A 23936-nucleotide genomic window follows, 5' to 3' on the forward strand; every position below is an offset into this window, starting at 1 on the left:
ATAATAGATTGTATGTTTAAAAACAATAGTAATTCTTTTGTCTAGATAAGAAGTTCGACTTTTCTTTCACTTTGACTATATTAGATACATTCACATATGAATTTCATTTAAGTTAAATAATAAGTTGTCTTTATATACATAGTCAGAAAACATTATATCCTGGACTTAGCACTCACAGATAAGGAATTGTCAGTCTGCCATTTATGCAAGTTGGTTGTGTTCTCCATGTAATCTCAGTATAGCATTGCTAAGAGCTAAGGCCTCTGTTTTCAAATCTCGAGTCTTTCACTGTGCTGAGTCACATTAGTCACTGTTTCCTTCTCGGTGTGGTAACCAGAAATGATTATCTTTCTACCATAAGGATGTTGGGGAATTAACTATTACTAATAATTGTGAAAACAGAAAGCAACAGATACTGATACTTATACTTTATAGCATGTCTTATGTTAATAAAAATGGGAGGGAAAAAATGGGAGGCCTTGGGTCACCTGAAATTTCCAGTAAGTAGTCTTGGCTTTTGGATGAATAAGTTGTTCATTGGAAGTGCTCTACTGAATTGATCAGCCATGCCAAGGCAAATCCAGTGGACACGGGTAACAGAAATTAGCGACAAAAGGAATACACAGAAAGGAATTAGAACGTTTCAATCCTGTAAATATATTTAAAAAGAATTAAATGTCTTAGGGCCATATATAGGGCCATATGTAAATAAAAAGTGTACACCTACCTATACCCTATATGTTGCATGTATAGGTTTCTTTTGTAGTTTTGAAGAATATTTGAGAGGAGCCACTTATTCATGTATGTTTACTTACAATATTTAATCCAGTGACTTGAATGTGGTAGATACTCAGTGAATAAATGATTTTTTTTTTTAAAAGTGAATTGACAAGTTCTATGACAAGGACCCAGTAAAGTAAAACTTGTTATAGTTACAGACTATTAAATGGCTATTTGCTCAAAAGATTGTGTTAACATGGACAGCTATTTAGTGTTAAACAAAATATGAAAATACAATAATAATGATAGAAAAAAAAAAAAAACCTTTGAATAAAACAGACCACAGCAAAATGTTAAAATAGGACTTAAGAAGGTTCAACTATGGGTATCCTTGTCTCCTCTCTACTTTCTATTTTTTCTTTAATAAACCTATTTCTTAATTATACAATTTGGTATACCTGTGAAACTGGCAGGGAATGTTATAGGAGTTGATGTATTACTTTGTGACAGCTTATATTTCTGACATAAGGTCATGTTGCTATCTAATTGATAGAGCTTCCAAGCAAGAAGACTAGTTAGAAGGTAACTTATCATAGTTTATGTATTAGCTAAGAACATGTTTAGCTGCACATAACAGAAAACACTCTAACCAAATTGGGGTTACAATGAGTTCAGGGGTAGCCAGTCTAGGACTGCTGCTGCAGCTTCAAGATATCATGAATGACTCAGATTCCCACCTTTCTGCTCCAGAATCCTTATCTTGGGGATCTCTTCTTTATATTTCCCACATCATGTTCACTTTCATTTTTGTCATGAGGCTCCATCTCCATCCTTACATTGTGTTATAGGAGAAAGAAGAAAAGAAGAAATGGAAGGCGTGTCTATATATGTTAAGGAAGAAGTGGTTTTCTAGAAATCTTCACCATGTGTCTGGAATTATATGCCATGGCCCCTCATAAGAGTATGAAATCTAGGAAAATGAGTTTTTTGGCTGGCCACATTGCTAGCCCTCCCCCTTCCTCTAAAAAGTATCAGGCTCTTTCTGATAAGGAAGGGGCAATCATTAGTATCTGCTAACCCTCTTCTCATATAAGGAATATACTTATCCCCTCCCTAAGAGAAACAGTCTCAAAGTTTCATCCAGTTATTGTAATGAGCTCACAGTCCAGGATCCAGAAGTTCCAATGATACGGAATACTCCCATTGTGTGGCTCTTCATGCTCTGGGAACCAACTTTTAAAGAAAAGTTAGTTGCCTCGTACTCCTAATAAGTAACGGTGGATAGACAAGGTACAGGATGGTGGTAAAAGTCTCATCAGAAAAGGGGAAAATGGGAAACACACAGTGAGCACTGGTACACACAACATCACGTATCTTGTTAGGTAACTAGCAAGAAATCTATGCCCTTGGTCATTTAATCTGTCAGTTCCTGATTTTGTTCTGTAGGAGGACCTTCTTTATCCCATTATCTTCCAGGGATCACGTTTGGGGTGGACCTTGTGGAAAATACCTCTTCTGGAGTAGTAAACCTTTAACAGTCTGAGGAACCTAGATCCAAGAGTGGTGAGTCAAGAACCTGGTGCCATTTTTCTCTCTGGGGCGATTGATGTTCTGAAAGTAGTAGAGGCTGAGAACTAGCTAGAATTTTCAACTGCCTCAGGGGAAGTGGGTAGGGAATGGAAGGTGAAAGATTTGAGTTCAGGGCCTGAGGAAGAAAGACTTCAAATTGGAATTCCAAAGGGCTACACTCTGGAAGTAATGTTTAACTATTAATCCCTGGATTAAGGTGGTCTGTCCTTAATCTAAGTGACCCCCCCCCCCAAATGAACCACACCTTCTCATATTCCTGGCCTCTTATGGGCCCCTCCTACACAGAGTCTGAGTTTGGTCATATGACTTGCTTTGGCCAATGACACATTAGTAAGCATGATGCAAAGACTTGCATTCTATTTCACCTATTAGCCTCTGAATTCTGTCCATATCAATCCTACCTTAGTTGAATGGCCATGACTTGATGCAATGTGAAATACACCTGCTGGGGAGGTACTACCCTTAATCCATTCTTTGCTGGTGTGTCACCCAGTCTGGTATAGAATAGTTTAAGAAAGCTTGAAACAGTTACTTCTATTACTACTGCTGCTTAGCTCCTGTTTCGATAGGCTTTCATGTTTTGTAAGGTCATAGTTGACTTCTTTTTCAACCCAGAAAGTCTCCGAATTATGGAATTCAGTCAGTTTAGATCTCAGGCAGAGAGCACAGCTTTGCAAGCTGTGGTCCCTTCTCTCTGCCAGCTGTTGGGGATATGGCCATAACTAACTTTCAGTTAAAGAAAAGGGCCTTTCTCCTCCAATATGTAGAGATTACATGAATTGAACGTAGTGTTTCTTCCTCTACCACTGAAAGGCTGTTCGATAGAGGAAGAGGCTTACCATCCAAGCCATTTTATGGTCCAGAAACTATAGCGAAGTCACATGCAATGTATATACTAAAGATGAATGTATGGTACTCTGCAAGTTCCACGAAGACAGGCATGGCGTCTGAGCTGATCAAGGCTGTATGTAGCCTAATCCTAGTTACACACACAATAGACACTGAGCAAACATTTGCTGAATGAATAAATTATTCACTACGGTGTTTAAGGGCTTTCAAGCACATACACTCGCTCTTACTGTCAAAACCCCAAAGGTAGGTTTCCCTTCTGTTACGCTGCCTACGTTTCCCGTGAAACGGAGGAGTGCCCACGACCGACCGCGTCGGGTAGGCTACTGGCCGGGGTGCGCTGCTGGGCCGGGCCGTCAGGTATGCGGAGGGCGACCCCGTCTGGCCACAGTGGCAGTAGCAGCCGTTTGTCTCCTCTTGGGGTCCAGCGGCGTCAAGGGCAGGAGGCGTCTTACGAGGAGGCAAATAAAGCCTACTGTACAGAAACCGCTCGTTCCGTTTCACATCCTCTCGGGTGCTCGGGTTTCCTCGGAACACCGTGACCCTTCACGTGTCTGCAGTCAGGTAGAGCCTGCCTCACGGGGCGCACACTTACCCTCTTCACAGCCGTGCGCGCTCTCCAGCCCGCGCGTGGATCTGGACCCTCGGGGACCCAGCTGGCCGCGGAAGGACACGCCCCCTCGCGGGAGCACGCGGCCGCTGCAGGCACCCCTCGCGCGCCTCCCTGCCAGAGAGCGCGCACGCGCACGCGGGGCGGGCCTCCTTCCCGGCACCCACTGAGCGCCCGGCCCTCTCACCCCACCCCTCTCCCCCGCTGCCCAGGCTCCGCCTCCGCGACGGGGCAGCAGAGAGGAGGCGACCGGAAGCCACTTTAAAGCAGAGCTCGGGGTGACAGGCGAGCGAGCTGGATCGGGAGTGCGGTTGCGGCTTTCTGCACTCCCGGTGGCGGAATGGCCAGTGCGCTGCTTGTCGCGTCTCCGGCCTGCGACCCTTAGACGCCTAAGCCTGCCCTGCGCGCCGATCCTCCCGCGCGGACGCTGCCGGCGAGCCGGCGGTGAGGCGACTCGGCTCCTGCGGTCCGTTCTCTCAGGCAGCGCGATCAGGTAAAGGGCTCCGGGTGGGCTCTGAGGAGCCGACGAGAAACCTTAGCTGGGATGGTGGGCGAGGACGGGGGTCTCCGGCTTCGCAGCCTCTCACGGATCTAGGGGTGATTGATGGTTAGACTGTGCCTTTTTCTACCAAATTCACTCGGATCCCGTCAGTACCGGGATGGGATTGGTGTACACTTCTTAATCACTTACGGCCTCGGGCAGGTGTATAAATCTGAGGAAGACACTGAAGGGTTTAGTCAGGGTCGCCGGCGTCTCCCCAGTCCCACTTGGTCTGGGTGGGCGCGGGGGCACGTCTATGCGGCCTCCCCCGCCGGGCGGACCCCGAGCGCTCTGAGGCGAAGTGAGGAGAAGCACTTCGCAGATTGAGGGGCAGGGCACGGCAGCTGCGGGGAGCCTTTCGGCAGACCCGCGTTCCGGCGGCAGCCCAGAAGTTTGCAGGCTGTTTTCAGATCAACTTTGAAGGCACAGGAGTCCTCGCCTTCCTCCCCGCCACCTCGAGAAGCGCCGACCGCCTTCCCTCCGCGCTTCTCGGCTCATTTCTGCGAGCCTCCGAGATTCGCAGGACGATCCTCGCAGGAAGGTCGCTTGAGGAGGCGAGCAAGCAATTAAGTGTGGACGGCGCCCTGGGGGGCTTCTGGGATGGGGGGAAGCCTGGGCGGGGGTCGCTGGTTGGGACGAGGCTGCGGGGAGGTTTTGGGGGCGCTCCGGAGCCTGCCGCGGGGAAGGCGAGGGTGCGATGCTCCGGAACGCCCGGAATTGGCCGAGCCGGGCGGCGCCTCGGTCGCGCTGCGCGGAGTTGGCGCGGCCCCGGGGGCGGAGCTGCGGAAACCGCCGCGGCCGGCAGGAGGCGTCTCTCGGACCCGGGCTCCGCGTCCGGGTGTCGCGCAGGGGCTGCGCGGGGGAAGAGTCCTGAGTTTGCAGCGGGCTGTTTCGGTGCACTGCGCCGGGGGCCGGGAGTGAGATCACGAGGTGAGGGGTGGAGCGGTAGGTCGCCTGCAGCGGGGGGACCGGAGGAAGTGTCCTTCCAATCTTTATTTTTCTGTTATGCAAACTAATTGAGGAACTGGGTTCTAGTGACTTCCCCACTCCAGCCACTTCAGTTCTCCGCCTCTTCCTCAGTTTTATTTCCCAGTTTGACGGAGGGCAATAACAGGAAAAGTTACCGTGTGTGTGTGTACACCTCTATAAATAAAATTGGTTCAGTGTCTGTTTTGCCTTGGGTGGATGTGGTAGGAGTGGCGTGTGTGTGTGTGTGTGTGTGTGTGTGTGTGTGTGTGCACGCGCGTGTCTGTGTGCGCGCGCGCACGCACGCGAGGGGAAGGCACAGGCGGGTTTAGTGGGGTGGAGAGGGAATACCACAATCTGTGCCAATTGTGCCTTGAGGCAAGAGCGCCGAGTGATGAATAATAACGCCTGGCTTGGCGGCTTTCCAGTTGATTTATGTCTTATGTCAAGTCCCTCCTTCCCTAACAATGCCAGCTCACACCGAACTCTTTTTCTGCCTTTTCCTTTTGTACTTACCGTGTGCCCTAACACCTGGCTCTGTACAGTTGAACGCTAAAAAACAAGTTGGAACTTTCCGGGTCCACCTATATGTGGATTTTGTGTACTACTGTAAATGTGTTTTCTCTTCTTTGTGATTTTCTCAACCTTTCCTGTAGCTTACTTTGTTGTAAGAATACAGTACAATAACACATGTAACACAAAATTTGTGTTAATCGGCTGTTTGTTATTGGTTAACGGTAGGCTGCTAGTAGTTAAGTTCGGGACTCAAAAAGTTATGGATGGATTTTTCCAGGGGTGGGTTCCATGAACCGCCTCTTCCTCCCACCCGCCTTGTTCAAGGGTTAGCTGTACTGTGCTTTGAGTTTGATCATTATGAACTTTTTATACATAGATTTATGAATGTTTCCAGTTAGATCTTTAATATTCATTTTTCTGGGGACTCAGTTTTATAATTTTGTTATTGTTGACCTATAAAGGCTAACAGAACTAGATTTTTAACAGGTGCTTTTTCTTCAGTTATTCAGTTAAAAAATATTATGGAGCACCTGTGTGCATTGTGCTGGGCATAGTACTGGTCACCTGGGATGAGTATTTGATGAAGCCACGGACCCTTGCATCAATGATCTCTTTTTCTTTTAGGGAGAGAATAATAACGAGAGAGAGAGAGAGAGAGAGAGAGAGAGAGAGAGAGAGATTAATTGCTTATCACCAGCTCTTTTCCACCTCCTACAGTGCTAAGGAGGAGACGATGATATTTGTCATTTTACAGAGTTTGCTTTGCTTTTGACTTTAAGTTCTAGTTTTTTTCAAGGGGTCTGATTCTTTGAAGAGAGCACCTTTTTGGTTTGAGTAGCTCATTAGGAAGCTGACATTTGGTGTGTGTGTGTGTGTTTTATATTGCATTATTTTTCTATAATATGGCTTCATTTGCTTTAATAGATAAAATCGTGTATGTGTCATTTCTGAAGACAAGGACAAGGAGGCCCTTTTGCAATTAAGAAGTTGTGTTTGGTCTCTAAAACAGCCTATAGTGGTTGCTGCTGATGTAGCTTCTGTTGCTAAACAAGCAACTGGCATTCCTTCTCCAATAGTGGTAATGTTTTGGGAATTGTAAAAGTAGACCCTTAACATCCTTCAGGAATATATTTGAACTTAGAAGTGCTTCAACATGCTCCTGGCTTTCTCCCACATAACATTTCCATTGACAGCCCCTGTTTCCTGGGTAGATCCTCATGCTTTAAATTCACTCACTATTTAACTTTGAAGTTAATCTTTAATTTGGTGAATTTTTTTTTTTTTTTTTTTTTTTTTTTTTTACAAAGAAACCGTTTTGTCACCTCGTGAGATAGGTGATAAACAACTGTGAAGAGAACCACAAACCAGAGAAGTTGTGGTTTCCCTGCTGTCATCAGTTAGCCACACTTATTTCTACACCTCAGCCCCCAACCCCACCCTAGACTTACAGTAAAAACTGACACTCCAGCAGAATTACCAATCATATATTGTCCACAAATAAATGTCAAGAGTCTATTAGAAGATACTATCTCTTTACCTTTACCTGCTATGGGCTTTTGAATAGCCTTGGCTGCTTTGGAACCTTAATTTCTCATTAAAATTTAAAATTGACCCATAAAGATGAAATATGGTATAAGAGGAGTGACTTCAGGGACTTAGTCACAGACTAAAACAAAACATTTTGATGAATGAATGGGATCCAGTTGTTGTCAGCTTGCAAATGATCATCTTCTTTCCTTTCCTGGTAGGATTTTTAGACTCTGAGGAGCAATTGGAGCTCATCCACACCATGGAAATGGAAACCACCGAACCTGAGCCAGACTGTGTAGTGCAGCCTCCCTCTCCTCCTGATGACTTTTCATGCCAAATGAGACTCTCTGAGAAGATCACTCCATTGAAGACTTGTTTTAAGAAAAAGGAACAGAAGAGATTGGGAACCGGAACCCTGAGGTCTTTGAGGCCAATTTTAAATACTTTGCTAGAATCTGGCTCACTTGATGGCGTTTTTAGATCTAGAAACCAGAGTGCAGATGAGAGCAGCTTACATGAACCTATTGTGAAAAAACCCCTGGAAATCAATCCATCATGTCCACCAGCGGAAAACAGTATGTCTGTCCTGATTCCTGATGGGACAAATGTTGGGGGCCAAATACCAGAAGCTCATCCTTCCACTGATACTCCAGAACAAGTGGTTCCAATCCAGGATCACAGCTTTCCACCGGAAGCTATCAGTGGGACGGTGGCAGATTCTACAGCAGGGCACTTCCAGACTGACCTTTTGCACCCCGTTTCAAGTGATGTTCCTACTAGTCCTGACTGCATAGACAAAGTCATGGATTACATTCCAGGGGTTTTCCAAGACAACAATTTTACAATCCAGTACATTTTGGACACCAGTGATAAGTTGAGTACCGAGCTTTTTCAGGACAAAAGTGAAGAGGCTTCCCTTGACCTTGTGTTTGAGCTGGTGAACCAGCTACAGTACCACACTCACCAAGAGAATGGAATTGAAATTTGCATGGACTTTTTGCAAGGCACTTGTATTTATGGCAGGGATTGTTTGAAGCACCACACGGTCTTGCCATATCATTGGCAGATCAAGAGGACAACTACTCAAAAGTGGCAGAGTGTATCCACTGATTCCCAGGAGCACTTGGAAAGGTTTTACTGTAACCCAGAGAATGATAGAATGAGAATGAAGTATGGGTATGTATTTATAACTACTTTAAAACTATTGTTAAATCCTATAGAGAAGGTCAAGAGGCTAAATGCTTATTAGTAGGGTAGTTTCTTTCAGTAGTAACCTAACAGGTTTTATTCTTTTCTTTACTGTTACTCTTTCAGCTGTATGCTAACCTGGTTTTTCATGTTGGTTTAATGCAGAGTATTCACCTAACCAGATTATGAAGTTTTATGATTTGAACAATCCATATGTCACTCTGTACAGTATGTGTGTGCCAGAGAAGTTGCATATACATTGAATGTTGTGAATCAGATACTGTTTTAATCACACAAAAGAGCTTGCTTTTGAAAGAAAATCCAAGGTTAATCTTACTGTAGCACAAATAATGAATACCAAATTTATCTAATTTTAAAGTTTTGCATGTTGAGTAGCTGCTAGTTTTTTAAAGGAAAATAGTATCATTTGGAGATATCTGTGTCCCTCTTTCCATTTTGAATGATATGGTTTTTCTGTGAGCTTCTTCCCAAACTTCTGAATCATGCCCAAACAATTTTTTTTTTCTTTTTTAAGTTTCCTTAAGTCTTTCTACCTTTAAGTTTATTATTCTGTTTACCTTGTAGAGAAAATTGTTCTACAATTCAGGCTGTTTTCTTAGACCTGAGCAGTGAGTTGAAGGGAAATTTTATGTTAATAGATATGTTGATTTACAGGGAAATTTTATGTTAATAGATATGTTGATTTACCATTTACATAAAAAACAGTTATCCTCAAGTTTTTGTATGCAACACATGTATGTAAATAATTCAGTTCTTTTAGTGCAAATTCAGATAGGGAACTGAAATTTCCGCATCTGAATTCTTACTTAATTGAATATAAATTGAAAGAAATGGTAGTTGCCATGTGTAAGCATTAATCTTTACATTTCAAATTTGTTTCTCCTGTAGTATAGGAGTTAAAGTATATGATGTTACTAGCTATTTGTCTATGACCAAGAGAAAGGATTAAAATTCTATGAGGGGAGAAGAACACATCTGTCCATGCTACCTGACTTGGGAGACAATGAGGGCAACCTGACAGCTTCACAGATAATGAATGGCCTGATACAGTACTGAGAGGCATGACCCATAGAAAGGAAAAATATGCTGAGAATCCTAACCCACAAGTCTGAGAGAAAACTTTCTTAAGAGTCATCTTTTTTCACAGATAAGTTGGGTTACACTAACCCAAGTGTCTGGAGAGCCAGCAATCAAATGGTGTCAGTAAACGTTTCCAAGTTGTCTAATTTTGTTAGTCTTGATGTTAACCTTCTGTGTTCTAACATAGTGCCAGGGCATTGTTGGTATTGTAGAAACCAGGTTTTTGGTTTTGTTTTTTAATTTGTTCCCTTTTAGTATTAGGTAAGTGGTTTTCTTTTGATATTGCATTATGTAAGTTGTATAGTACACAGATCTGTGTGTCTTTTTAGCAACTTAATTATCATGAGACTAGAACTTTGCATCATTTGTTTCAAAAGGGATGCATGGGATAAAATGAGAAACAATATAAGGCCCAAGTTTAAGGCATTGTTATATAGAAGCCCCTTGGGATAAAAGTAAGATAATACTAAGAATGTAGCTTTCCTGATCAGGAAAATCAAGATGTTATCAAGACAATACATTTATTAATACTAGGTTTTCAAGATTCTATCTTGCTTGGGTAGCAAAATTCTTAGATCCTGCAATAAAGCTAAGTACATTTAACTTTCTTCTTTTTTTTTTTTTTTTTAAGACAGCATTGGAAGAGAGAAAAATGTTTTCTATTTTATCTTAAAAATCTTTTTTTAATAAGGTATTGTCCAAAATCTCTGTTGCCCATGAGCTAGCAATTCTAATTGGTATGTCAAGGGTAATTAATTTTACATATTCTCAAAGCCACTGTAATCCTTCCATCTCCAGATTGCAAAAGTGCAGAACAGTGGCCTCCCACTTCACTCTTATGAAGCAAATTTCCAGTCTGCTGAGTACTTCAGCATCTTGGTACATTAAGTTTCTATCTGTTTGAATTGGTCAGGAAGAAACTAGCAGGACTATTGTCCAACGCATTACATTCTGTTACCATGAGCAAAGCAAGACAGGTATTTTGATCTCAGAAAATCCAAGAACTCTCTTAGATCAGGTATTTTATTCTCTGGTAAAATTACTTGGCCGAAAAATTAGATAAAGCTATAGGCCTATAGGCATACAGTGTTGGATAATTTACAAAGTAGTTGCAGTGAGTGCTTGATTTCCAAATCTGTTTTAATGAAGTAAACTAATATTTATTTGACACTTAAGAGCAAAAGTGTCAGTGAATTATTGTAATTACTAATTCTGCTGCTAACATTGTTAATGGTAGTAAGTGGTCCTGCTCTGATAAAAATAGCAAAAAAGTATTAACAGTTAATTACTAGTAAAGCGAAGTTCTCCATAGACAACAGTAAGAAATATAAGATTGGAGATAGCTAAGTGTCAAAAATTAGGCTTTTGGGAAGTTGACCTGTGGTCATTGCAACCTGGTTTTCCTTGTATTCCGAAGCGATGTTGTGTTTCCTGGCAACAAGATGCAGATAACGGCATGTTGAGCCTTGCTGAGAGATTCACAAACAAGCTGGAGCAGCCCAGGTTCACATGGTTACCACATTATTTGGCTAAAGCTATTAATCTCTGTGGTCAGGCCTGTAAAGCTGGTCTATCTGTACAGATTGCACATAACCAGGAAGTGTGTGTTCAGCTGTGTATATGTCCAAGTCTGGCCTAGCAGTCTTCGGATGCAGAAACAATGAATGGCAGTTGTTTTTCCCACTTATTTTCAGCAGTTTATACGACTTGGTAGATCATTATTATATGCTATATCCGTGAGATACTTCATTGTATGTATGGAACTTGGGAAGAGTTCATAGTTCTGGGTCTCTAGCAGAGACAAAAGTTTGTAGTCTCAAAACTGCAGATGAAATTCTTTGTTTTGCAAATGGATTGGATTTAACATCTAATTTAATCCAAATTAGATGTACAGTATTTATTTTATTCTCAAGAATGAAATTGGAAAGGAAGTTGAGCCAGATAAGTTCACAGGTCTCTTCCAACTCTTTAGTCAAGATGTCTAGATGCTAAAAATGTTTTAAAAAGAGGATTTCAATAGTAAATGCTTACTTGGTTTATTATAGTGAAATTATTTTAATTATTCTTTTCGAGTTTTGTCTTTATCCCAAATTATGATACAATCCCACTTCACTTTTTCACTCTGCTTTTATATATCTCTAGATGTTTATTGCTGACATCAACTGAAAGTAGTTGTATGTATGAACTCCCCATATTTAGATGCCAAGGCTTCTTTTGTACACGGGATGGGCTTTGGAGAATTTCCAGATTCCAAATACACAGTTAAGAAAACAACATTGAATGTTGTGTTTTAGATTAAGAAAACATAGTCTCTGACAGCTTAGGCACTCATCCTTAGTAGAAAATGATACTAAATGGCAGGACTAAGCAATTTTGAAAGAGCTTTACAAACTGTGTGGAATACTGTTGTGGATAATTGAAATTGTGGAGGATGTGCAAATCTCCCTTTAGCAACTGAGATCACCATTGTTTTTCATTTTACATTCATTTTAAAGTGTGCCAGAATACAGAATAGTCTTCCAGTTATTATCACCCATAAAGAAAAGGCACTCTGCAGAATATATTTTGGAGGTAATCTGTACATGAAAATATGACCAGTGATTATTTCGAATTCTGAATTTCCTGAAAGGGGGAGGGTGAAGAAGAAAATTGCAAACCCTGACTCCATGGTTAATTTTTCTCAGAGGCCAATGTTGTTTTCTCCTCTTTTGGAATTAAGGCTTATTGATACGAGAGGGAGTTTTACTAGTTATGGTTTAAGCATAGAGTGTTGTTACAGCCTTAGTTTTGAGTGATTTTGATTGCTCTTAGGAGTTTTTTGTGTTTTTCTTTAATCTGGCCAAGGGACAATACCATTAGATGATTTCACAGGAACTCTGTGAAAAAAGACAGAGAGGACTGCATATTAATGATAATAGAGAGCATATGCTCCTATTTTTTATTTGACTTGAAGAGTGCATTATCTAAAGTAGAGCAAGCTCCTGACTGAACTATACTAGAATAGTTAATTTAGCCAAGTTAGCTCTGGCCTGCACAGCTGTGATGATATAGGAACTAACTCATTATGTGTTATTGATAACACTGGAGAGAGGAGAACAGCTGAAACTTACTATGCCTTGTGACTTTTTGGTATTTCTTGAATATACACAGCTGGATGAGTTTGAATTTATTTTAAAAATTCCTGCCTAAGAGAAAGAGAGAGCTCCATAAGCAAGAACTGTGTTTGAAGTGACTTTCAAAATGTGTGCCTTCTGCTTTAGGATAAAGCAATCCAATGAATTATTTTTTGTACCTCTTTATGCTCTATTTACATATGAAATAAAACTAATTGGCTTCTGTCTATACTAATCCAGAGGAGTTACTGGGTCTGTGTAGAGCTATCATGGGAATCAATAGCAATCATCCATTTATTTCCTTTCTGTTTTTTTGTCAATAAGCAGATTAGACTTTTTGAAGCAGCTGTCACCTGGCTGCAGGTTGGGGTCAGTCTGTTCCTGAACTATTTATGGTAATGAAAATGAACCTTGCTAAAGCCAAAGATGTATAACTTTTAAATCAGACAGTTGAAGAAAATAGCTTATAAGGTTATCTGGCATGATACAGTATGCATTTTCTTGCATTGACTCTAAAGCTTTTATTTTTTATTATAAATAAGTGGGAAAAAATAATGGTCCATTCAACATTTAAGACTTCATTCTGCGTATGTGGACATGAAAAAGCTGCAATTTGGTGAAGTCTGCTATGTTCCTGTATCTCTTTCTTACTTTTACACTAGAATTTCTGGATTCTGGATTTGCATTCTACTATGAAGCAAGTAAATTCATAAATTTTGTCTGTGCATCTCTGATCTAAGTGATCCTTAGTTTTATATTAGGCTTGGGGGCTCTTTCTAAAGGGTGAAACAGTATGGAGCCCGTACAAAACTTGGCTACGCAAGAGATGCTACTAAAATCCAGCCATTTGAGATTATGACTGTTTTCCTATGACCTCTTTTATTTCTTATCCTTTGATTTGAGACCACCAGATTCCGCATCCTTTATCTGATTGTAATAATTTTGATCACACTTAAGTTAGTACCTGATGTCCTCTTAATCTAGATCGGCAACCCTTAATAATTACTGGTGTCCTGTTTGAGAGTTGCACTTGCCTTTTTTGTGGAAGGAAAACTTAAGTACGTGTGTATATTTTTACAAAGGAAAAAACACACTTGGAGCGATAAGATGATTTTTGATTATTCTGGCACAACTTTATAAGGCTGTTTCTGGTAATTGGATACTGTTAAGTTTTGCAAGAAATTCCCTTCATAAAAGCAGCTGGATTTCTCTTTTAAAATATATCTGGGAGTTTTAAACTAAAGTGAAGTGAACATGAGTGATTTTGTATCTTTGGAAGACACAGAGTGCTGAGGGTTGAGCCATGTTCTGTTTCATTCTGGGTTTGAAATTTTTAGGTAATAGCTTAAGATCTTGGGTTGAACTGAACTTTGTGACACCATAAACACAAACTGTATAAAGGAATAAAATACTTAAGTTCTAAAGTTCACCATTTCTAGGAGCAAACAAGTACCTTTTAGGTATGAGGAACTTTTTTAACAAAATCAGATGTATTATATTTATAGGTTATATCTATGGTATTGCTTTCTAGAGTCTAGGAATTATTATGCACAGACTTGCCTCTATTTAAAATCCCTGTAAGTTAAAAAAAAAATTAAGAAAAAAAAAAGGGGTCACCTGGGTGGCTCAGTCTGTTAAGCCACTGACTGCTGCTGACTTAGGCTCAGGTCATGATCTCACAGTTCATGAGTTCGAGCCTCGCATTGGGCTCTGTGATGACAGCTCAGAGCCTGGAGCCTGCTTTAGGTTCTGTGTGTCCCTCTCTCTCTCTGCTACTCCCCTGCTCGTGCTCTGTCTCTCTCTTTCTCTGTCTCTCTCTCAAAATTAAACATTAAAAAAATATCCCTGCAAGTGTTAAACCTAATCCAGCCCAGTCCCTGATACATGAACTAAAAGCCTTGAAATTCTAATATAAATTCCTTGTTAATAGGGGAATTTAAAATGACAATGGGTAAGTTCTGAAATACATCCTGAAGTCTGGCAGGGGGTAAAAAAAGGATTTTATGTAAAATAAATTCCATTCAACTTGGTAGTTTATAAATAAGGTTTATATTTGATTTGTGCAGAATTACAATATAGCAGTCTTGTGCTAACTATAACCAATTCTGTGATCACTAAGTTAAATTTTAGAAGTTGATGATATTAATACTTTTAATTGTGAAACTTAAAATTTTCCTTGCTGACCTAACCTATTGCTGACCTAACCTGTTGCTAAGACAAGCGTAGAAGGGAGTTAACTAAGCATTCCTATTTGCTGTGTCCACACAACGAAATGTGTCTGTCTCCTTGATCTTTCTCTCTCCTATGTGCTGTTTACTTACTGGCAACACCCACTTGGCCAGTAAAGAACCTTTGCATGGTCATCACGATGAAAGGGTAAGCTCTTATGACAGTGAGAATGCTAATGACTGTTCCCTTTCACATTCTACAGAAACCAGTGATTTGCCAGTATGTGTGCCCCAAAATGTGTCAGGAGTGTATTAGAATCTCCCATGACTAAGTTATTTGAGAAAGAGTTCAGGAAATTTGTATTCTTTATGCAAATGGATGTCCTTTATTTGGGCACTATTGCTTCTGGGCAAAAGGAAGGGTTTGTGAATAGTCTTACTTGAACATAGCACTTCTCTTATGACTGGAAAATATGTTTGGGCCATACTTACAGGAATTTCTCTTTGTTACGTTACCTTCTTTCCTTTTTGGATTAAGAGATTTTTAAACTGCCTCTTCTCATTTGACATATAGCCATAGAGTTTAGGTGACCTTCTTTGCTTGAAATTTTTACCAGCACTGAATAGTCAGGGCAAGAACGGCAGCGGTAGGGGCCCAAGGGTGATTTTGCTTGTAGTAGTGTGTGTGCTTTCAGAATCTTGCCTGCACCCTGTGATCTTCACAGCTCCTGCAGCTGATCAGGGCGTGGAGAGGGCAAATGGTACAAAATACTCTAAATATTTCCTGTTGCGGTTGGTTTTTGGTTTCTGACTGTCACCTGGCTTCGCTCTTTCACTTCCAGGCATTGAGAGAATAAAAATAAATGCAGCAGAAATACTAGATTTGCTTTCTGAGGTAATAAAAGAAAGACCTCCTTGAATGGGGGTAGAATATGTGAAACAGAAGGAACTTTGTTTGCTTACTTTCTGATGTTTCGATTGTCCAAATGCTGCCACACATCAGAAAATAATTTAGGCTGTCTATTGATAAAATTGAATCTATCAGAGAAGCTTGGTTTTGTAGAATCCCTCTCCCCTCAAAAGAGTTACTGATTAAAGATCCTTTTGAAAGGTTTTGTGATCATAGTTTATGAAACTTAGATAATTAAAAAAGTATCTCTTAATATGTTTTCTGTAGGGAGTCTTTTGTTTTCCCCCCTTTGAGAAATTTGCTTTAAAAAACTCAGGAAGTGATGAATTCTCTATATGGTTAGTTTGCCTACATTCAAATCTCTAGTCTTAAGACCTCTCATAATAAGCCATCAAAGTGTATATTTTTAATTTGCTCATTTATCAGTTAATCTGCACTAACCAGGCAAAAAGACAAGGCTAAATTGAGAAAATTCTGAATAAAAACCTTTTTTAAAGGAATTTGTAATTTTAAAAGTCAATCTGTAAATAAATTAAGCTAATAGATTGTATCTTACTGGTGGTTATTAGAGGATATATTTTATAATTTTTATAATTATTTCATTTACATGTAAATGAGTTCTGAATTGTTTGAGGTTATTTGAAAGTAATTTTTAAAGCAATTTTAGCACTTACATACAGTTGATTTTGTAATTCAGTAGAAAAGTTATATAAACAAATATATTTCAGCCCTCTTTCAATGCTGTCAAATTCTATATCCATAAAATTAATCAGTATCCATAAAATTAATCAATCATGTGCCTTGAGTACATGGCAAACAATTTTTATTGTCTACTTTGAGGTAAGATAGAAACTTCACAGTTTTAAAAATATTTCACTTAACAAATGGGATATTTACTCCTCTTCATTAAAAGCCGTAACTTCATAATTTAAGGCAGTGTACAATATGATACACATTAAAAAAAAAGGTCTGTTATATGCTGTCTATCCCAGCTGTTCTTATAGAAATTAAGTTTCATTTCCTCTTCAGGCCATGGTTGACAAGTATGTCTCACTTAAGTTACCTTCTAGGAGCCTCAGGACATGTGACTGAACTTGGATAAAAGTTAAGGCTGTATGACATTTCTGATGTCTTCAGAGTGCAAAATTTAATCCCATGCCTCTGTAAATAGATAGCAGTGAGATCTTCTGATCTCATAAGTGTAATTTTATTTATGAAAGATTTTAGGCTTATCCACGTCTTCTTAGAAAGTTCTTTTGTGTTCTTTCCTTTGATCTAGTAGTTTTGTAATAAAAACAAGCAAAAAACTTAATTTAATTTAGTAAGTTCTTTTCCTCAAGTGAATATTGTAATTTGCTTTTAGTGGTTGCATAGGGCACAGGGGTGTATGGTATTTTTTAAAGGTTTAGGAAACACTTAGGTGTACTCAAATGTGTCTTAATACGAAGGTTTTTGAGAATAAACTGTGTTATGTGTTGGTTTAGTTACCCACCTACTTTTGGAGAATACAGAATTCCAAAAGCTTAAAAATAGTATTCTTTCATGTAGGAAATCTACCTGCCTGCCTTTTTTCTCCTCTTATTTATCCTCTCATTTTTATTTCAGTGTGTTCATTCTAGAATGACTTTAAGACCATAGGTAGATGTCTAACAATTTGTAAATCAGACATGGGGTTTAAGCACACAGATCAGAGTGATTCTAGACAGCATCCATTCACTAATTTTGTGCCATCTCATTCACCTGCTTCCAAGATATCTCAGGAGGTAACAAGGGAGCAGCACATACAGTCAGGATTTTGCTTTACAATGATCACCTTTTTAAAAATTGATTCCCAGAAACTCATTGTGAATCATCTTAAAGTGAGGATATTTTTACCCAAAAATCATTTGAAGTACTTAGAACCATAAGATAAATCCATGACCCAAGTTTGATGTTAATTGTTTTATGGAGTGAGCTAAGCCTCAGCAATCCTGTCTTGATGAGGTGAGGGTCTCCTTAGAAGTGGATAGACTGAATTGTCAACATTTGATTCTTAGCCTGCCCATAACTACTGAGGGTCGTATGCATCATAATATAAACTTCCAATTTTGATTTGTAGATATGTCTGTGCCTGTAGCTACTCCTGGATATAAAGGGGGAAAATCCAGTTGTTACCAAGACCCATGTTGTAGTGTAGAAGTTAAGTATAGAATTCTAACCTCTGGTAAATATTGAAAGATGTTGGTATGTATGTAAGAATTTATAGATAATTTTTATTGCCTCAGTAACTCTGTGTTATTTATTTGAGTCAGTGTTAGCAAAAATCTTAATTAGTAACAGAATAAATGATGGTTTACTATGTTTCCGAAGCATAAAGTTAGAATGCATAGTCCTCTGAAGTTTAATAACTACACCACTATCACATAATATGTTGGTATTATATATGCCATGGCTTTGATTCTCATCACCTTGTAACATATTTGAAGGGATATGCAAGCTTCTAAATATTCCAGCATTGCTAAATGAGTCCTGGAAACATCAAAGCCAGGTATCAAAAGCCAGCTATATTTTGTGTGTCTGTGAAATTTCTTCAGCAGCAACAAACATGTCGCATCTCTCATGCCTGTCTCAAATCTGTAGCAGAAGACTACATCATAGTAATAAAATTATTAGAGGACCTATTAAGTGTGTCTAGTTAACTGATTAGGGCAAGTGTTAGTTTGGGATCATAGGTTTATCCTTGTAGAAACCAGTTAATGCTTAGAGGATAGAAGCCAAATTTTGGAAATCTAACCCATCTGATTAAAACTGTACTGAGTAGGCCCAGAAAACTCATTTTTAATTGACCTTTACTAAAATCTGAGTTCTATATTTTATTTGCATCATCTTCCCACTTAAATGTGTTCTACCTCCTGCAGTTCCTGTCTCATGTAATGGCACCTTATCCAGTCGTCTAGATCAGAAACTTGGGACACATCCTAGACTCTACGTTCCCTTCAGCCTCACATGTAATCTTATTTTATGTAGTTAGAGTCTAACTCTTAAATACCTTTCAAATCACCCCTATTGTTGCCTCCTTAGTTGTCAGTCATCGTTTGTCTCATGTGCAGTTCTAGTAGTTACAGATGGTTAAGCATAGAATAATAAATATTAATAATAAACATGCTAATAAGTATTTAGCAAGTAAGTGCCTGTCTCCACCCTTCCCCCTCACCCTTCCCCACCCTCCCCTACCAAAGATAAACAAATCAGTCCTTCATACCACCACTGTTGCAGTGCCTTTTTAAAAGGCAAGTCTGAACTTTGTTAAAAATCCACCAGTGAGTCCTATTGCCCACAGAATCAAGTCCTGACCTCTTAACCCGGTATACAAAGCTCTTCATTATCTAGCCCAGCCAAACTATCCAGTCCAGTCTTATCTCTTATCATCCCTCTCACACGCACATAAACCCTGACCTCCCACATGAACTGTGTGTACTGCCCGCCCTTGGGTCTCTCGTGCCTTGTTTGGTTGGCTTCTACACATGTCAGTCACTCTGCATGTGATGTCTTGCCTCCCATTGTCTTGCTTGATGACCAGCCAGACTTGGCTCCCATTTCATCTATTCTAGAATACCCCCATGATCCCCTTTCCTGACCCTTTTTCCAGCAGAGGTAGGCCCTCTGCCTCTGGTACTCAGAGCACCATTGTGCCACACTTCACACTGTACCACTGGGTTTGCTTCTCTCTTCTTACTGACACTAACCTTTCTTCATCTTATCCCCAGCACAGAGCCCAGTGGTTAATATGTCTACTGAAGATGTTTTTGTTTTTGTCGCATTTCTTTTCTTGGTTTCAAACAATTTGTAAATACAGAGAAATTATCTGAAACGGTTATATTCTTTACTGAGCTTCCAAATGCATAATCCCAAGAACTATTTATCTAACAAACGTCATGTTCTTACTAATTTCTATTTTGTTCAGGAACGTTTTAAAAAATAGTTTTAGTTTTCATTACAGCTCTGTTTATTATCATTTACATTATAGGCCCTGTTTACTTTTTTTTTTTTTTTTTGTATTTGCAGTATACATAGAAGACTATACACTGTGGGGTATTCTTTCTGACTTAGTGTGGGTGTTGGTGCTCTATACATAAGACAACATTCTCCAATATTTGTTATCTAATTGGTATGTTGAGATATTTGTTGAGTAGGAGGAAAACGATTTTATAAAGCATCTAAATTATGAGAATGGGTGTTCTTGTCAAAATTTTAAATTAGTTTTGTATCTGGATTCTTACAATGGTATGTGTGGTGTTGTGTTTATTGGTGAAGCACGTGGAAACAGAATTGTTAATACTTCAGTAGTTCAAGTTCATTCTTCCCTTTGTAGAAAAATCATCAATCTTTTTACAAGATTTTTGTTCCCGATTTCATCAGATAGGGTTATATCTTGGGTAAGTCAGTACTGATTGAGTTACCCACATGATGTATTTAGCCAAATTTAAATCCTGCACGGTGGCTGTCTCCCATACTCAATCTTTTCTGGCTGTCCCTCAGTGGGGATGCCCTTAGGCCAGACAGGGTTTTCAGCTGCCAGGATTTTTCACTCTGCTTTTACAAAGCCTCTCTCTACCTCTGAATCTCTAGCATTGTCTCTCTTGCTCAGTCTTCTCACATCCTGTATTTACTGCTTTGACCCTTTATCACCATCTGCTCAATACTCTAAATTTGCACTCTTATTTGAGGCTCTGAGACTCTGGGCTTCCTCAGTTCATGGCCTGACATCTCTCACATTGCCTATTATATCCTGGTTCACATTCCCTCATCTGTTATGTACCCCTGTTTGAAAGATTTCCATTTCCACCTATTTGCACTGCTCCTGTCCTTCCCTGTCTGCACTCTTGCAGAAAGCACAGTGCTTGAAGAACTCTTTTCTTGTTCTTCCACACAACCTTTTTCTTACTGGCATTATTTCCTATTATTTAACTGTTCCTAAAATTCTTTCTCTTCGAGAAAGCTATCTTGGATTGGTGCAGTAGAGCCTCTTAATTTTTCCTGACCTTTTTCCATTCCTGAGCACCAGTAACTACCTTATGTCCCATAATGAATGCTGCCATTCCTGGACACCAGTTACCTCCTCTCCCATCATGCTGCATGCCTACTCTTTGTCCTCTCATTCCCAGGATGTATTTGCCACTGATAAGTTTGGATAGGCAGATGTACCGACTCTTTGGTTTTATGTTTTGTTAGTTATTTCTCTCTTGAAGCCCCTAGAAGCCAGGAACTACATCTGTTTAATTCTTTGTGTATTGCCTAATACAGCCCACCATCACTATTATCACACATACATGACTCATAACTGCTTTCTCATAATAGGAAACAATGGTTTGATAAGGAAAAGTGGTGTATGTTGAAAATTTGGCATCTGTACTGCATGCATTTTCTACTGATGCAGATGGAGGAGAAAAGAAACTCTTGGCTTTGGATTTTTGAAGCATTCCCTGTTTAAGGGAGAGCAGGTGGTAAAATTAATCTTGTAAAAAGATAATTTAATGTTTTTCAAATTTGTTGTTTTGTCTCTGCAAAGTCTAGAAAAGCATATTGAAAATCAAATAGAGCTAAAACAGTACTTTGATACATCAATCCAAAGAACAGTTGATTGTAGTAAATTAGGATTTGTCATAGAAATTTCATAATGCCCAATGGACTGAAATGCACAGAGGATGTGGCAAAAGCTGCAGTTTTAGATGTCTTTCTCATGCAAATCATTATCTATGAAGTCTTAATAATACAAGCTTAAACAGAAATTGCTAGAGTGATGTCCAGAATAAAATCTGGTACTTGAACAGCAAAAAGCATTGGCCGTTTATAATGCATATTAACATAATAACTGCTGTTCTAAGAATTCCTTTTTTTTTTTTTTAATTTATTTATTTTGAGAGAGTGTAAGCCTGGAAGGGACAAAGAGGGAGAGAGAATCCTAAGTAGGCTCTGCGCTCAGTGCAGAGCCAGACGTGGAGCTCTGTCTCAACAGCCGTGAGATCATGACCTGAGCGGAAATCAAGAGTCAGATGCTTAACCAGCTGAGCTATCCAGGTGGCCTGTTCTAAGAATTCCTTAAAATACTGAGGATTTAACTCATAATTGGAAACAGTTACTGGGAGATAAACTTAAAGTGGAGAAAATCTGTTTATATACTGGAAACTATGTTAAGAGGGAGAAACAGGTTATTATTTCTCTGCTCAATGAAATCAGACTCTCCTAAAATTAAGTGAAAATTGTTTAAAGCAATTTGATGTGAAGTTTAATTAGGTATAGGAGTTGCAGTTTTCAATGTTTCTTTTTTTTTTAAGAATTTTCCAGAAACAACTTTTCCTTTTGACTTAAGTATCCTTATTTGACATAAATAATTTTAAACAAAGAAATGTCCAAATGTAATTTTAAACTACATTTTATTGTTTCATTCCCATTTTACACTTAATTAAAAGAATATGTTCCTCTCCTCTTTCTCAAAATAAATAAAACTTTTAAATATAAATGTTCCTTTTAAGATCATATCCTACTATTTAGGTCTTTCTTTCTTTCTTTCACCTGTTTCTTTCTTTCTGTCTTTTCCTCTTTCTAAAGAAACATACTGCTTTTTACAAGTTATGTGCTTCGTGGCACCATTAGTTGGATAGATGACTTAGTTTTTGTTTTGTTTTCAAATAGAACCTGTTTCAAAAATTATGAACACTAGGATGAAGGGTGGGAAATAGATTTTCTTGCCCTGACGTTTGCCAGGGGTGTTATCAAGTTATTAGGTAGTAATGGAAAAAAAGCTAGAGCACTGTCATAGGTTTGGAAGGATACTTTATAGCCCTCATCATGGTACTTGAGTATTTACCTTAGCATACAAAAGGGACTGAGGAATGGCTGTAGTAAGTAAATTGTTTAGCCTTGTGTAACCGAGTTTTTTTCCCAACATTTGACCACAGAATGCTTTTTACGGGGAATACCCATTCACAGTCCTTGAAGCAAGTGTTCCAAGAGCAGAATTTGGAAAGTGTTGTACTAATCAACAAAACCCATAGGTCAAAATTAATAGTTTTCAAAATCCTAATTTATGGCAAGGAAATTAGTTAATTAATGGGAATATTTGTTCAGACACCTGGATTTCACATGAACCAGTCATTGTGAGTGCTACTGGCTCTGGAGTATCCTGTGAGTTAGAGGCATCCATTTAGAAATCTGTTGTGGAAAGGGTAGAAAAATGAAGGAATGTGTTTAGAAACTTGGTCACTCTGCTGATACCTATGATGTTACTTTAGGATATATTTTATTTTTCATGTTTTCTTAGGAACAATTTGAAACATACAAAAAGAGAGAACAATACAATGAATATTTTTCTGGTTCCTTAAAATAATTGTTCAAATGCTTCAAACACTAGAGGAAGTTTCATTAAAAAAGGACAAATGTTTTAATGGGACCATCCATTATAATTCTTAAATGATCTTGATTCATACAGTGAGATTTTCTCCTGACAGTACTGAGATATTTATCAAGTGCTGATTCAGCAGCAGCAGACCAGATAACAAAATGACAAAAATATTCTTATAACTAAACTTAATAGTAATCCAAACTGTTTTTCTCTTCATGTTATACCAACTTTTCTTTTTTCCCTTCGGGATAAAAGATAGTATTGATATTGGGTAGAATAGCAATACTGGTCTCATCTGGGGTCTTTTTATTTTTTCCTTTTTTTCCTGTCTTTTTTTTTTTTTTAAGTTTTATTTGTTTATTTTGAGAAAGAGAGAGCAAGTGGAGTAGGGGCAGAGAGGGAGAGAGAGAGAGAGAGAGAGAGAATGAGAGAGAGAGAATCTAAAGCAGGCTCTGTGCTGTCAGCCCAAACTGTGAGATCATGACTTGAGCCAAAATCAAGAGCTGGATGCTTAATCAACTGAGCCACCCAGATACCCCTTTCCTGTCTTTCATCAGGCAATATTATATATTCCTGTATTGGCTTAGGTAATCTGATGCCTCTGAAAAAAGGGCCGTCTTCAACAGAAGTTTCTTTTGTTTCACTTCCGGCTTTTTATGTCAGCTTCATCTTAAAACTGACCCCCTGATTGTCTGAGACCAGGGTTTAGTTCATCCCACCGTAGGGAGGGTGGGATTATGTTGATTGGTTTAG

The 23936-nt window shown here is 39.2% G+C and overlaps 1 protein-coding gene and 1 long non-coding RNA gene across 2 annotated transcripts in view; one reads left to right on the forward strand and one right to left on the reverse strand.

Moving 5' to 3' along the window:
* Positions 1 to 494: 494 nt before the first annotated feature.
* On the reverse strand, positions 495 to 3842 carry LOC115524237. Its single transcript, XR_003971986.1, has 3 exons — positions 3755 to 3842; positions 1458 to 1551; positions 495 to 548 (listed from the first exon to the last, which is right to left on the reverse strand). It is a non-coding gene; the product is annotated as an uncharacterized LOC115524237 (long non-coding RNA).
* Positions 3843 to 4023: 181 nt separating this feature from the next.
* The window catches only part of LOC115523247 (TCDD inducible poly(ADP-ribose) polymerase), a 30017-nt gene continuing 10104 nt past the window's right edge, over positions 4024 to 23936 (forward strand). The window contains exons 1-2 of the mRNA XM_030329047.2: positions 4024 to 4262; positions 7541 to 8498. Coding sequence (XP_030184907.1) covers positions 7582 to 8498 — 917 coding nt within the window. The 5' untranslated portion in view covers positions 4024 to 4262; positions 7541 to 7581. The remainder of the gene's footprint in view (positions 4263 to 7540; positions 8499 to 23936) is intronic.

This window comes from Lynx canadensis, chromosome C2 (genome assembly GCF_007474595.2).
Source record: "Lynx canadensis isolate LIC74 chromosome C2, mLynCan4.pri.v2, whole genome shotgun sequence".
Classification (NCBI taxonomy): domain Eukaryota; kingdom Metazoa; phylum Chordata; class Mammalia; order Carnivora; family Felidae; genus Lynx; species Lynx canadensis.